The sequence below is a fragment of the Mizuhopecten yessoensis genome, unplaced genomic scaffold (assembly GCF_002113885.1).
Source record: "Mizuhopecten yessoensis strain PY_sf001 unplaced genomic scaffold, ASM211388v2 scaffold6097, whole genome shotgun sequence".
In the NCBI taxonomy this organism is placed as follows: domain Eukaryota; kingdom Metazoa; phylum Mollusca; class Bivalvia; order Pectinida; family Pectinidae; genus Mizuhopecten; species Mizuhopecten yessoensis.
In genome coordinates this window covers 11,997-27,947 of record NW_018406378.1, presented here as the reverse complement: position 1 = coordinate 27,947, position 15,951 = coordinate 11,997, and the positions used below count along the sequence as shown (strand labels likewise).

At 41.5% G+C, this 15,951-nt stretch overlaps 1 protein-coding gene across 1 annotated transcript; it reads left to right on the top strand.

Moving 5' to 3' along the window:
- Nucleotides 1–14,207: 14,207 nt before the first annotated feature.
- Nucleotides 14,208–15,920, top strand: LOC110451492. Its single transcript, XM_021499537.1, has 2 exons — nt 14,208–14,436; nt 14,629–15,920. The coding sequence occupies exons 1-2, from the start codon at nt 14,208–14,210 to the stop codon at nt 15,918–15,920; spliced, it is 1,521 nt and encodes a 506-aa protein (XP_021355212.1).
- The last annotated feature ends 31 nt before the right edge of the window (nt 15,921–15,951 follow it).

The window sequence follows — 15,951 nt, the reverse complement described above, 5'->3', positions numbered from 1 at the left end:
TTGACAATATTTTTATACTGTAGTAATATTATATTACTAATGAGTGTTGGAACTTGGTTCTGAGGTCAGGGGGGTTATCTAGCTGTTNCCACATGGATTTGGAGTACGCGAAATCAATGCTAAAGATTGACTTAAATCCCAAAGAAAAACAATTAGAAACCATAGAATCTGTTTACAACGGCAATGACACTATGTCTATTTTGCCGACAGGCTTTGGTAAAAGCGTTAATTTTCAGGTCCTGCCCTGGTTATTTCAAAAGATCGTTATCATATAGTAACTCCTCTGAAGTCAATCATGATGGACCAGGTACACAGTACGTTATACAGTATTTCTGCCTCCTGATTTTTGATAGTTTGCCGAAGTTTTACGTCCTTAGAATGTCATTAAGGTGCCAAAGTAGCACAACAAAAAGAAAAGGTCCAAGGGGCCTGCATCATAAGTATTGTACAAATGACACAAGATAGTAGCACCTTTCAGTGATAATGAGAAAACCCTAATTTAAGTAATATTACTAGTAATAATTAAGACGTCATAAACATAAATCAGTTCTAATGTATAAGATAATTAACCACTTAACACCTGACTATCTTTATAATATTATTGTACCTTTTATTGATAATACTAATAGCCCACATATATTAAGAAATACTAGATTCTTTAATGTACCTCAAGCTCAAACTCATATCTACAACACTAGTTTCTTTCCTGATGCAATGAACTTATGGAACTTATCAAGATTCTTCTATATCTGCTAATTCCTTTACTTCGTTCAAATATAGACTACTAACTATCATAATAATCAGGTAGATAATATTTCCCTGACCTTTAAACAGTACAATCCTAGGAATCTTAATATAATACTCTGTCAAATCAGGCACAAAGCAAGTGACTAAAACTTCAATAAATACTGACCACCTTATTCAAGATGGCAGTTGTTCTTGTGGAGCACTGCGTGAAGATGCTGATCATTTTTTTTTGCCTTTTCTGTCCAAATTATTCTGATTTCAAGTGTGATTTGTGTGAAATATATTCTGTAGTAGGATTTATTAGTCTTAAATTACTTACATCAGGAGATAATGAGCTATCACCAGTAATTAATACTTATATATTATCTAAAGTTAAGAAATTTATCAATTTAACTAATAGATTCATTTAACTTGAATATGATTAGCATATTTTTAGTCACCCCTGGGGGAACCCCAGTGGGGACAATTAATTTTGGTTTCAGTCCCAGATTTTGACCTCTGTTAGGAGGGCTGTTGTGTATCTTGCTTCTGTCGGAATATACTAGGTGCTAGTTACAAGCTCTTGGATAACTCAGATATTGATTTCCTTTTTAAACAGGAATAGCATAAAACCTAAAGGCGTTCCAAATTCCCCACGGGAATTACATATAACCTAAAGATGTTCCGAGTATGAATCAGGCACCTTTGAGGTTCCCGAAGGGGTAAACTGTCGTATTATAAATTGCTATTGACTGATTTAGATATTTTATGTCTGACCAACGACTACCGTTAATATTTGCGTATAGTGCACACTTTTTTTAAGGGAAAATGAAAGGGGTGTACACAATCCAAAACCAGGCCTTGGTCGCAACCATTTCTCGTAATTTTTTCGAGGATTTTCGGAAATGTTTTGATATATGCTAACAGCGATACAACTGCTAAATTTCGTTGAATAATCCCTGATTGCATTGCCAATTTAACAATTACGAAAAGTTGCAAGTTTAAGTCATATAATACTATAGAATCGGATAAATAAACTCAAGTAAAGTAGGCTCAACTTTTCAGGACGTTACGTTGTGAATTGATAAATACCACGTATCGGGAAACAGAACGAAGAATTGCGTCGCATTTATTACTCTGTGGTTAAAATGTCGTTCTTGGGTAAAATTTAGCTGAACTCTTCAATCTTGTCCGTAGGAATGTGTCAAAACGACACAGGTAAAGTGGCGAAGTTAGCAAGTTTGTGTACCACAAAGAGTTGCAGTTGCGTGATGCTATTAACCGGCAGGAATTTATAAATGACATCCATGCAAATTCAACCGATAATGATAAAAGTTTGAGTTTGAAAATTAAATATCAACCAGTTCAAAACAGCCAAATACATTCCGATCTTTTCTTTTGGAAGGAGAATTGCTGATATCACAATTGTTTGGTGTTCTTCATGTCTTGTGAATTCGGCTGTTGGCGGTCCTCGTCGGAGTGACTGCCTTTAAGCGTACAGTACACATTCTGCCGATATCGATGACCGATTCAGTCGGATTTGCAGACGATCAGAAAACTATTTGGAAAAGTGTATTGTATAACAAAAAATAGTAGAAGATTTATCCGTATATAAGATTGAATCTTTTCTGAAACTTATTGTTGTGAAAACAACATCGTTGTCAGCGCGCAGATCTCCCCGTATTCGAGGTGTCGGTCAACGCAAACGTTATATTTGCGACATGCTTTCCTAATAATTCCCTGTGTTGCCATGGCTACCTGAACAGCATGTATGTATTTACACCTGGTAATTGTTTACTATTTTGATTGACTGGTGGAAATATATCCGTTGTAGCTTGGTCAATGATTTATCGGAAAATGGTCATAGAGAATGATGGGGTGACTTTCATGTCATTCTGACATATTTCTAGTTATTTAATACCTCCCATTATATCAATCTGCTCCGAGTATGTGTGTTGGTGTGTGTGTGTGGGTATAGAAGTATGTATGTTGCCAGTGGCACAGTACTTGTACTATAACATGGAAAGTGACTTAGACATTTACGCCACTGGTAGAAGAGTGAGCCTAGGTATTAGTGTGTAGTTCAACATCAGCAATATTATTAATTCAAATATATATACATATTTTCCATATAATTGCCCATCTATGTCAATAATCTCAATAAGTGATTAATTATTGATAATTTTGTAAATATACCTTATTATTCGGTGTAAATGTACATATGTTGTACCGGTTCAGGAGAAGACTTATATAGACACTGCCTTTTGTCTAATCCTTTTGTTAACACAATAACATTTGTTGAAACCAAAGTAATACTACCAATATTTTCCCATTTTGGGGTTTACCTCTCAGTACCATTGAGCCCCACCCCTCTGCCTCTAGGGTGGTGGGGGGGGGGGGATGTTTGTTTTTTTATTAATCAATTACCCATTGATGCAGCAGGCCAAGTTTCATCAATTCCGATCGTTTAGGCCGAGTGGCAATTATAGGGAAGCCACAACCCCATTGAAACAACATTGGATTTCCTTCATCCAATAATGCTCCAGATTTAATTTGATCAAAATCCATTCAACTTCTATAATCAGCAGACTTTCTGTGTTCCTACTTTTGACTATAAGCAGTTTGTTTGTTTGCTTAGTTTATCACCCTGTGAACTGTGAGTGAGTGAGTGAGTGAGCCAGGGTCATTTTGAGGGTCTCCTTGTAGTAGTTGGTGGTTACCTCACTCAACAACATACAATAGTGCATGCCATCCAGAGCCGACACAACCATGTCAGCACAGACTGGTCTGTTTCTAGCTTCCTGAGAAACACAAACCTCCACGATTAGGGGCTATAAGCAGAAATGAAACAAATGTTGATTGCAGTCCGTGTCCTTTTATTCCACCGAGGAGGATATGGTTTTAGTAATGTTTGTCTGTGTTGGTTCGCAGGATTACTCGGTTATGGAAGGATTAATTTTAATGAAATATAGGCCAACCTATTTTGTAAAGACTCGGAAGAAGCAAAGTTGGTTAAAGTATCACTAGAAATCACATTATCACAGTTGAAGGTCATCAGGTCAAATATTGTTGTTATTAACTGGTAAATCTTGTTATGATGCAAGAACAAAATTGGCCTGATTCTATTGAAAAGTCTGATGAGTTAAGTTTAAGGTCACTAGGTCAAAAGTCAAGGTTGGAAATATATCATAATTTGTATGGTGTAATACTCTATTCTTCTTCTTCATGATGTTTATCTATCATAATCTGCAATGAAATAACATTTTATATGTATAGGTCCAGTCTCTGTGTAAGAGAGGCATACCAGCTTGCTTCATTGATGTGTCCAGCCATGGTGGTACATATTTTGAAGAGTAAGCATTGCCATATATAAATGTTGATGGCAGGTTTAACATTTTAGTTTTGTTTTTTATTTATGTTTATTACTTAACTGCAAAAATAAGAAGAAATAGTTTGGTGTGCACATACTGGTACATATAATGTCCTACTATTGGAGGCATATTGTTTAATAAAAGACGTTTTTTTCAATTTTTATGGGCAGAGATGAGTTCAAAATGAAATGATGCCTATAAAAAGTCATAATGTCTACCAAAGGCCAAAAAACTAAGTTGACTCAGTTAAAATTTTCAGCTTACAAGGTCATTCGGAATACCCTGTATTTGTAAGTTTTATGGACAGATAATTGGTTAATTTTACAGTTTCATGTAATGGGGAGAATGAGGTCAGTTAGAATATACTCTACACACTAGTTAATATACATTACATCTAGTCAGTGATTTTGCAGTGGAGCAAACAAGTTTTTATGTATCCATTTCCTTTTTTTTTCTCTCAATTTCATATAATTTATGTGGCGTATTATCATTTTTGTTTTATTTCAGTTTATTACCATTTCTTGGATGTGTCAGTTTTCAGTTTTTCCTGGGCAGTTTTTTTGATTAAGTCAGAACAGTTATGTGTTTGTCAAGCTAGAAATTTAAATCAGCTTGCATTTATTATGACTGTTTTGAGTGGTCAGTTTAACAGCTATTTATTTTGAGGATTGTGATATTATTTTAAAGATTCAACTTGAAAATGGTACAAGTTATTTCAATTCCTATAATAATAATAGGTTCGATCTAATCGATACTTTTTCCCATTTTTCTGTTCTTTCACTTTATGTTCATTTCTTTTTTGTTTCAAATTTCAGTGTATATTTTATTAAATTATTATATCAAAAAAATTGTTCAAGTGTCAATAGCTTCATGAAAAGTGTTTTTGGGCTGTTCCTGTTATGCAAAATTGGAGAAAAAAATGCACACAAGTTGCATTTTACTAACAATAGAAAGACTGTACTGCCATTTTAAGGGGGTTTTCATAGAAATTCAACCCCTTATCCTATTGGAACAGCCCTTATATTTTGTGATATTAGTGAAATAGTTATGCATAATATTACCCATTTTCAAATAGATAAACTGAAAATTTTACTGAAATTTGAACCAAGCAATATTTTAAGAAATTCATTTTTCAAATATTGCTTTTTAATTGTGGAGGACAACCATAACAAATCTGGTTTGCTTACAGCGATTTTGAATATGATGAAGTTGCTGTAGCTTCCCCTGTTAAGCTTGAGGAAATCTGTGATGGGAAGTTTTGTCTGGTCTATGTACATCCAGAAACCCTGGTTGACTATAAAGAAGTTAGGAAACTTCTTCGAAGTCCAGTGATCCAGAGATCTGTGTGTAGCACTGTGGTGGACAAAGTCTACATAATTTCAGAATGGTATAGATTCATTTAATTGACTGCTTATTTTGCATTCTATGGGGGAGGGTGGAGGTGGGTTGACAAAATAAAAGATATAATAGTTTATTGGCCTTTAGCCTTTCGACTAATCAGCATAAACATGTAAAACACATTATAATACAATATTCAGTGATTCGGGTAATACAGACATACTATGGAGGATGGACAACATTTGATCTTAGCTTAAATTTAGTAGCGCCAATGAGAAATTTAGAAAAGTTGATTAATTTCTTCTTATTTTCAATTGTACGTAACTTGACTACCTTGAACATAAATGGATGTATTCTATAATATCTGTTAATGTAAAGTACCCTGAGTTTATTATCAAATCAACAAACAAGAATGAAATGTAATTAGGGCCCCATATCGGAGATACGGGTGCCCTATAGTAATCACTCTGTCTGTCTGTCCGTCAACAAATTTTGTTCCTGGCTGATAACTTTGGTATTTATTAACCGATGTACATGAAACTTGGTCAAGATGTTCAGTTCACAAAAATACACATTGAGGTAAAAAGTCAAAGTCAAAGGTCAAGGTCATTAGGTTCAAATGTCAAGGTCAAATTTTGCATCTTTTCACTGATGAACATTTTGTTATGACATGATGAAGCAAAGTTGATCAGAATTAAACAAGGAGTCGACTGACCAAAGGTCAAGGTCATTGGGTCAAAGGTCAAGGTTATTTTGTTTATCTTTTCACTTGTGAACATTTCGCTATGACACTTCGAAGCAATGTTGCTCAGAATTAAACAAGGAGTCAATTGACCAAAGGTCAATGTCACTGGGTCAAAGATGGAGGTTAAATTTTGTACCTTTTCCCTGATGACATTTTGTTATGACATTATGAAGCAATGTTGTTCAGAACTTAACACAGAGTCAACTGACCTTAGGTCCAGGTCATGGGGTCAAGGTCAAGTTTTGTATTTTTCACTGATGAACATTTTGTTATGATATTTAGAAGTAAAGTTGGTCAGAATTAAGGAATAAGTCAACTGACCAAAGATCAGGGTCACTGGGTTAATGGTCAAGGTCATTTGGGTCCAAAGGTCAAAGACAAAGTGGATCCCTGACTTTGACCCTGGCTCTTGATGGAGGAGGTATATAAGGTGAAATAAAACAAATCAAAGCTAACAAATGAGTGTTGCACTAGTATTTACATTTCTGTTAGCCCAGCAAATATGGAGCTGGAAGGAAACTAGACTCGCATCATAGTACATGTAAAATGTATATTTTGCTTCCTTGCGATTCTTTTTTAAGGCCAAATGTCAAACGTCAAGCTCAGCTATATGGGCAGATTGCTTCTTGATGATTATGGGGGATATATTGCCACAAGACGGGGCCCTTACTGACCTGTCAGTGTTCTAGTTTTTTCAACATTTATGAGGTCATAACAACAATAGGTTTATCGCGTTAGCGATTCATGTAAAATATGTCCATAAACCCATTATTGTTATGACCTCATAAATGTTGAAAAAATAAATATCACTCCTTATATTTACATTGACGAATCCTTCCAGTGGATCAATACAACAACGAATAAAACAAATAAACAGGGTTTGTTCCTACTTATACACGGGTGCAACGCAGTGGCGAGAACAGTGTTTTTTCGCGGGGAAATGTGACACTATCGGGGGAGATCATAGCAACCGTCAACAACAACAAGAAAACAATATGTAGTTCCATATCCAATGGTTATTTGTAGCACATAACACGTGAATACGTGGATATTTTACATAGCATTGTTCAGTAATTAGGTTTTTTTTAGCTAACCTGGTCAAAAGGACCAAGGTGAGGTTATGCCATACCGTGGCGTCCAGCGTCCGTCCAGCGTCCGTTCATCAACAATTTCTTTAAACGACTTCATCCCTAGGTGGTGGGGATTCAAAATTGTACAAATGATGGGGCTGACCCCCCAGGGGGCTGAGGGGCGGGGCCAAAAGAGGACAATTTGGCTATATTGCTACAAACGACTTCTTCTGTAGAACTATGCACTAGATATCAATCATATTAAATCAAAAGCATTCATGGGAGGCAGGGATTCAAAATTGTACAAATGGTTGGGCTGACCCCCCAGGGGACTCAGGGGCAGGGCCAAAAAGGGGTATTTGGCTATATTGCTTTAAGCGACCTCTTCTCGGGAACTAAAAGATATATTAACCAACATCTTTAGGCGGTGGGGATTCAAAATTGTACAAATGGTTGAGCTGACCCCCCAGGGGACTCAGGGGCAGGGCCAAAAAGGGTTATTTGGCTATATTGCTTTAAGCGACCTCTTCTCGGGAACTAAAAGATATATTAACCAGCATCTTTAGGTGGTGGGGATTCAAAATTGTACAAATGGTGGGGCTGACCCCCCAGGGGGCTGAGGACTGAGGCCAAAAGGGGACAATTTGGCTATATTGCTATAAACGACGTCTTCTGTAGAACTATGCCATTGATATCGATCATTTTTGGTCGGAAGCATTCATTAGAGGCAGGGATTCAAAATTGTACAAATGGTGGGGCTGACCCCCCAGGCTAAGGGGTGGGGCCAAAAAAAGTGTATTACTTGGAAATGGTTGAGATCACCACCATATAACCGTACAATTGCTGAGTATAAAGAGAAGAATGCAAATTTGCTTCCAGGATGGCCTTGGGGTCTGGCCCCACCTTTGGAGACATTCTAGTCCCTAGACCATAACTTTAAAACGGTTGAGATCCCCCACCCCAAAACTATATATACAAATGCTGGGCATAAAGAGACGAATGCAGTCATTATATTAGAATAGACCCTGGGGTCTGACCGAACCCCTTGGGACCTAGTTTCTTAGTCACAGCTTGGAAACAGTTAAGATCCCCACCCTAAAACCATATATTCAATTGCTGACTATAAAGAGAGGAATGAACATATGCTTCCAAGATGGGCTTGGGGACTGCCCCATCCTTGGAGATTTAACCCCTTGGTCATAACTTCGAAATGGTTAAGATCCCCACCCACAACCACTAGGGACCTAGTTTCTGAGTCACAGTTTGGAAACAGTTGAGATCCCCAACTCATAACCATACATAAAATTGTTGGGCATGAAAAATCTAATAGAGCTACAAGGATTGGCCTTGGGGTCTGGCCTATTCCCATGATCTCATTTGGAGAATATTTTGCCATGATTGCTTAGATATCCAGATGAGCGATACAGGCCCTCTGGGCCTCTTGTTTAGATAAGCACACATTAGCAATACTGATATATTGACAAACACCAGGGCGTAGTGACGGCGGACGGATTTACAGGGATGCGGTCAACACGACATGACAGCGAGGGGCGATTCAGTCTAATTTGGCCGAAATTGAAACTACACCCGTGGAATACGGAATGTGAGAGAAACCTGAGGTTACTGAAGTTGAACTTGCTTGTTGGAGGAGGTGATTTGGTACAAGTGACTGATATGGTACAATTGACAGAGGATTTGAGTGTGAATTTGAACTACACGTGGACTGTGAGAGTGACACAGGGGCCGGCACAGTCTGACCCATTTCCCCTTGTGTGACGGCTGACAGCGCGTTTGAAAGCGAGTGTTTTAGTGCGGCCGAGAATGATCTGTTATATGAACGAATTGACAATTCGCTATGGTGTCCTGCCATGAACAGAATGTCTAATGCCTCGTTTGTTGAATTGCAGTGGCACAGAGACAGTGGTTTGTGTAACGGCAGTCTACACCGGCAGCGATGCAGAGGTAAATTCTTTAAAATCCTTCATCTTCTGTAGGAATGAAAGGATTTGTTCCATATTTGGTCTGAAGCATCCTTTGGTGAAGGGGAACCAATGTTGTATAAACCGTGGGTCTGGCCCCCCAGGGGCCTGAGAGGTGGGGCCCAATAGGGGAAACATAGCAAATGATTCTTTAAAATCCTTCTTCTGTAGGAATGAAAGGATTTGGTCCATATTTGGTGTGGAGCATCCTTGGGTAAAGGGATACCAATTTTGTATAAACGGTGGGTCTGGCCCCCCTTGGGGCTGAGGGGTTGGGCCCAATAGGGGAAATATAGCAAATTCTTTAATATCATTCTACTTCTGTAGGAATGAAAAGATTTGTTCCATATTTGGTCTGAAACAACCTTGGGTGAAGGAGAACCAATTTTGTATAAGACGTGGGCCTGAGGGGCGGTGCCCAATAGGGGAAACATAGCAAATTATTCTATAAAATCCTTCTTCTTCTGTAGAAATGAAAGGATTTGGTTAATATTTGGTGTGGAACATCCTTGGGTAAAAGGAAACCAATTTTGTATAAACAGTGGGTGTGGCCCCCCTGGGACCTTAGGGGTGAGGCCCAATAGGGGAAATAGAAGTAAAACCTTTATAATCCTAATTCTTCTACCGTAGGGGGGATTAAGGGATTTTATCCTAATTTAGTCTGGAGCATCCTTGGGCAAAAGGGACTCAATTTTGTATAAACAGCGAGTGTGACCCCCCTGGGGGCAGAAGGGAGGAGCCCAATAGTGGAAACATAGCAAATTCTTCAAATACCATCTTCTTCGGTCAAATGGCAGGATTTTGTCCAAATTTGCTATGAAGCATCCTTGGGTGAGGGGGAACCAATTTTGTATAAACGGTGTGTCTAACCCCCCTGGAGGCGGGGCCCAATACGGGAAATAGAGGTATTACCTTTAAAATCCTTCTTCTACCATTTGGATTAAGGTCATAGGAGTGTATTAATAAACGGAAGTAGGAAGTACATCCCTAGTTGAAAATCCAATGTAGGGGGACAGTATCCCAATTTCCGCATATTCTAATGTTTATTATTAAACTGATGAATATTGTATGTTTATTATTGACAGAACAGTATTTTCTCTCAATATTAAAGTATTTCAAAGCAATGCAGGCATTAATTCAGGTGGGTTTTTTTATCAATGAGCTACATGTATCCATTTTTCTGTACTTCAGGAAACCAGCTACCTATTTCACTACTGTGAAGTTTTTCAAGGAAAATAACTCTTACCTGCAATTACTATGTGCATATGGTTTTATTATAAAATGTCAATTTTTAATCGTTTATAGATAATTTATTTGACATAATTTCAGCATTTATTAAATTTATATACATTAATGCAATACTAATCTATGGTAGTATCATTTTTATTGACATTATTTTGCCAAAAATTGTGTGTTTCATTTTTTTTTTCCAAAGTCACTTCTTTTTACATAAATTTCCATTTAAATTCCTTAATATTATGACAACCTATATTTTTTTTGTGGCAGAAAATTTCTTTCCTTCAAAGCAATATAACTACAAAATTTGAAGAAATTCTACTGAGAAATGGCGACACAATCCTATTACCTTAAGGAATTTATCCTTATTAAGTCTGGAGCATCCTTGGGCCTAGGGGACTCAATTTTGTATGAATAGTGGATATGACCCCCAAAAGGGCATAGGGGTGGGGCTCTGTCTGAAGTTTGTTCTTGCTATATCTCAAGTACTGGATGGATCTTTCTGAATTTCTATATGTACTTACAGCACCTACCATGGAGTGCTATATCTTTACTTCATACCAATTATTTTAAATATATTCAGGTGAGTGATACAGGCCCTCTGGGCCTCTTGTTTGCTGCGTTTCATCTGTAAGCTGTACAAAATCGCCATCTCATCATTAAGGAAAGAGAACAAATCAAGTTTCAACTGTTGGTGGAACTCTGTGCCACAACTTACAAAATGTATCGACAAAGCGTACTTGACAGAGAATTACCGGATTTTTCTTAGCACTTTCAAGGTAGGTTGCAATTTTATTTTAATCAACTGCCTCGATAATTTTCTGATGTTGTGTGGGTCTAGATGTCCCTGACTTCATTTGCCTTTTCAGGAACCCATTTAGAGTTTTGTTTGCTACCTTAAACTCTTTATCTCGTACAATATCAATACTGCTGCCGATATCCTGAATGTGCCTTTTTATATCAAAAACAATACTTACCACGTCCAATTATTATGCAAATAATCTCCAACTCCAAAGTAAAGTTTCAAATGCCCCGCGCAAATACAAAACTACTCCCTGTCCGAACCGGACAAACGGGTGTAGGCTGCCCGCGCACCTCCAACTTCCTCTTTCTTCAACTCGAAAGAAGCACATGGCTGTTATTTTTACCCTTGACTTTGTTCAAGTTTTCCGAGGGCGGTAACATGTGTCATTGTTTGTTTTCATTCCTCATTTATTATACCAGGGAGGTTGGTCCGCCTTCCATTGGTGTTAGTTCATCTCTGGAATGGGTGGGCCCTCCTCCAGTCTCTGACTATTTAGTCCTGGAGCGTCTGTTGGTGGGGATAGAGTCATGAATGAGAATCCTTTTGGGTCCTCTGCTGCAATGGGGAGTGATAATTCTTCGAATTATCTGGGCCCCACAGAGTGTAGCAGCACTGCTACCTCTCATGACTCTTCATGGTCCCTTCTCTGTCCTGGTCAGGTATCCGGTATCAACCCTGTCAGGGTCGATTCCGTGCCAGCTTGCACCATACAGAACCTGTGGGCCGCGCCCATGAGTAATGGAGAAGGTCTAAAGTCTGACAAAAATCGGGCGACACCCCATGGTCTCGGGGTATGAGTCCTTTGGGCCTCGGGTACTATGCATCATGGTTTTGGTGCTTTCCAGCAGCAAACTGGTCATATGTCTGGCCCTAGGCCTTTCTTTTCTGGTTTCGCTCCGGGAGAGAGTGGCAGTTCACCTTTTCCATTTGATCAGGGTGTTCCTTCCCATGTACCCACTGGTCAGTTTGGTCAGTACTGGGGTCATTCCTTTCCTTATCGTTCTAGGGCCCCATTTCCTCAGGGATTTCGGTACAACTCGGGTTATCCTCCGGATTTAATCAGGGTAGGGGACCGGTCTCACCTCAGCAGGTTGGGGGCTTGCTGAATGCTCAGCTCTACCCACCTCTGGGACTGGGGAGGAGGTTGTGTTTAAAAGACCTATTAGGGCTTTTAGGACATCTCGCTCCAAGACAAATATCCCCGCCTCTCGTAGGTCTTTAGATCTCAGATCTTGGCCCTTCAGAGCCTAAGAGAGAATGTAAGAGAACTTTCTCAGAGAGTCTTCAGAACTCTACCTTGCCCTTAACAGTAGATACCTCAGTGACTAACTTCCAGGAGGGGTACTGAATTGGAGAAGGGGGACAGGGACGATGACGTCCTCCGCCTGTCACCTGGGAGTGTGATGACTGAGAGTCAGTCAGAACCTCCATATCCTCGTCATGATTCGGATTCTTCGGAATCTGAAGATGATGAGGTGTCGGCTGAGATTGAGGTAGAGCCTGAGGTTGAGGCTGAAGCCCACTGTGCTCTGGCTCGCATGTGGCCGACGTAGCCAGAATCCTTTGGGAGGAAGTTTGTCCTCCTCCTGCGGTGTCTGCCATTCCGGAGGCAACAACGCTGCTGAGTCAGCTTGTTCCGCCTAAGGCTTAGGTTCGTTCGGACAAGTCTTTGCCTGAGGGTTCTATTGTTTCCTCGGCTTTGGCTGTCGCCCATGCTAGGATGGCAGCGAAAACTGCTTCGTCCTCTCGTGCATCTGGTGCAGCTGGCCTGCAATTGAGTTTGGCAGATTTGTCTGAGGTTAGGTCCTCAGACTACGCCATTCACAACGCCAAACCTGAGAGTCAACCAGCTAAGCTGGAAACTCACGAGCTTAGGCAATGGCCAGGATCGGCGACTGACCAGGTGGTGTTCTCTGCCAAGGAACACCTCAAACTGGAGAAAATCCTGCGGCTTTCTCTCCAGGTATTCTCATATTTTGATTTCCTGACGGTGACCCTTTTCGGTTTATCGGAAGTGCCCATGGGGAAGTCGGAGGTTGATGAGAGTGACAGACGGGCTGTGCAGGATAGGGTCACCTCAACCTTGCACAACTGTCTGAAGTCCTCTGCAGCTTTGCAGTGTGCACTGCTGGCCAATTTGGTTCTTACCAGGCGAGCCTCTGTGGTTAAAGGTAAGCCTATTGAGGAACCGTACCTTTCCAGGCTTTTGTCCTATCCCTTCGAGGGTCGTTGGCTCTTTGGGGGTGCCCTTCCTTCTATTCAGAAGGAAGTTAAGAAGGACCCTGTAACCTCGGCACTTTTGGTTTCAAACTCGTCGGCTGCTGGTAAAGTTGGAACCTCTCAGGGTTTGGGCCAGACCAAGAAGAAGGCTAAGTCGAGGCCTCGCCAGACTCGGTCTGCGGCTTAGGTTAAGTCTACCTTTCAGGTCAAAGCCAAGGGTAAGGGCAAGCAGAGTGCCAAACCCTCTGGGGGTAAGAAGCAGTATTCCTGACTTCTTCCCTCCTTCCACAACTCTTCTGTTTGAGTCTGGGCAAGTAGATCAGAGGTCTCTTTTACCCGGTCTCATAACGGTCATAGACAGCCCCATATACGTTTGGGAAGGTCTTGGCCTTCCTCAACCGGACCTTCCAGTAGGTGGTCGACTGTCCGCCTTCCTTCCTCAATGGAAAGAGATTACTCAGGACAGTTGGGCATTGTCAATAGTTGCGGAAGGATTGAGAATCCCGTTGTTAAGGGGACCTCCGCTCACAGCAAAGCCAATTTTTTTCTTACCCCCGGTGGATCTAGAGAAGGCTCTAGCTGTCCGATGGGAAATTGCTACCATAGTCGCTACCACGGCGCCGGTACTCTCCAGGCTTCTATTCCAGAATTTTTCTTGTGAAGAAGAAGTCGGGAGCTTGGCGCCTGATTATAGACCTAAGTGCTTTCAATCAGTTCATGGACTCTCCCCACTTTCAGGCGGAGACCCCGAGAGGCATTATTGCCTCAGTCAGGGAGGGAATGTGGGCTACTTCAATAGACTTGAAGGATGCCTACTTCCACATTCCCATCAGGAAGTCGGACAGGAAGTATCTTCGCTTCTCATGCGAGGGCAAGATATTCCAGTTCCGGGCTATGCCTTTTTGGCCTTACCACAGTCCCAATGGTTTTTACCAAACTATTGCAGGTTGTGTTAGGTTTCCTGCACCAGCGGAGTATCAACATCCATATTTACTTTGACGACTCCCTCATGCTTCATTCACTGAGGGAGTCCCTGGTGCAGGATACTCGACTGGTTCTGAGTCTTTTTCTCAAGGTCGGGTTCATCCCCTCCCGAGAGAAGTCAGAACTGTCTCCCTCCAAGGAATTGTGTTCCTAGGCTACCAGTTCAACGTAGCCAGGGGTATAGTCCTTCCAACTCAGGAGAAATTCATCAAGGCAAGGAGTCTGGTGCTTCAGTTTATCCAGAGTTCTGCGGTACAGGTTCGTTGGTACCTCAGTTTGCTGGGGTTTCTCAACTCACTAGCAGATGTAGTTCCTCTTGGCAGGCTGCACATCAGACCTCTGCAGATGTTTCTTCTCAGCCATTGGGTTCCAGCGTCGCGGGATTGGGAGGCTTTTATTCCTCTCAGTCAGTCGGTCAAGGAATTTGCCCAATGGTGGACAATTCGGAACAATGTCCTGAAGGGGGTGTCCTTGCACAGGAGCTCACCCACCATGACCCTGTATACCGATGCGTCCAAGACAGGTTGGGGGGCGTACCTGAACGGGCAGGCTCGCTCAGGTTCATGGACAGGGGATCATCTTTCCGAACACATCAATGTGCTCGAGATGAGGGCAGTGTTGTTGGCCATCCAGGACCTCAGGTCTTATCTGCAAGACCAGGTGATTTGCGTGGCAACAGACAACTCAACTGTTGTAGCTTATTTGCAGAAGCAAGGGGGCACCAGGTCTCACGTCCTGTGTGCCCTGGCCATTCGCATTTTGCTACTTTGCCAGGAGTGGTGCCTAACCATTCAGGTCAAGCACCTTCCGGGCAGACTCAATGTCCTTGCAGACACCCTGTCAAGACGTCTTCAGCCGGTTCTGACGGAGTGGCAGCTCGATCCATCCATATTCCGAGCAATATGTCTGGTTTGGGACAGGCCTCATGTAGACCTATTTGCCACAGCCTTGAACCATCAGTTGCCGACGTTTGTGTCTCCCGTTCCAGATCCAGCAGCATGGGGAGTAGATGCTCTGTCACTGGACTGGAAGGGGTTGCATGCTTACGCCTTTCCCCCCTTCAACTTGGTGGCCAAGGTCCTCCAGAAGTACGAGGAGCAGCCTTGCTCCCTAATTCTGGTGGCTCCCTTGTGGCCGAGGCAACCATGGTTCCCTCAGCTTCTATCGTTTCTGGTGGAAGAGCCTCTGGTCCTTCCACCCAGGTGGAACCTGTTACGACAGCCGAGGTCCAGAATCATGCACTCCCGCCCGGCTATACTCCACCTTCACGCGTGGAGGCTATCTCCGGTGGTCTCGCGCAGAAGGGGTTTTCTGGACCGGTGTCCGACTGTATCGCTAGGTCCATTAGGTCTTCTTCCGCGGCAGTCTACCAGTCTAGGTGGAGCATCTTCTGCGATTGGTGTGGTCAGAGGCAGGTTGATCCACTCAAGGCCTCTGTTCCCCTAATTGCAGATTTTTTACTGCATTTGTTTCGCAG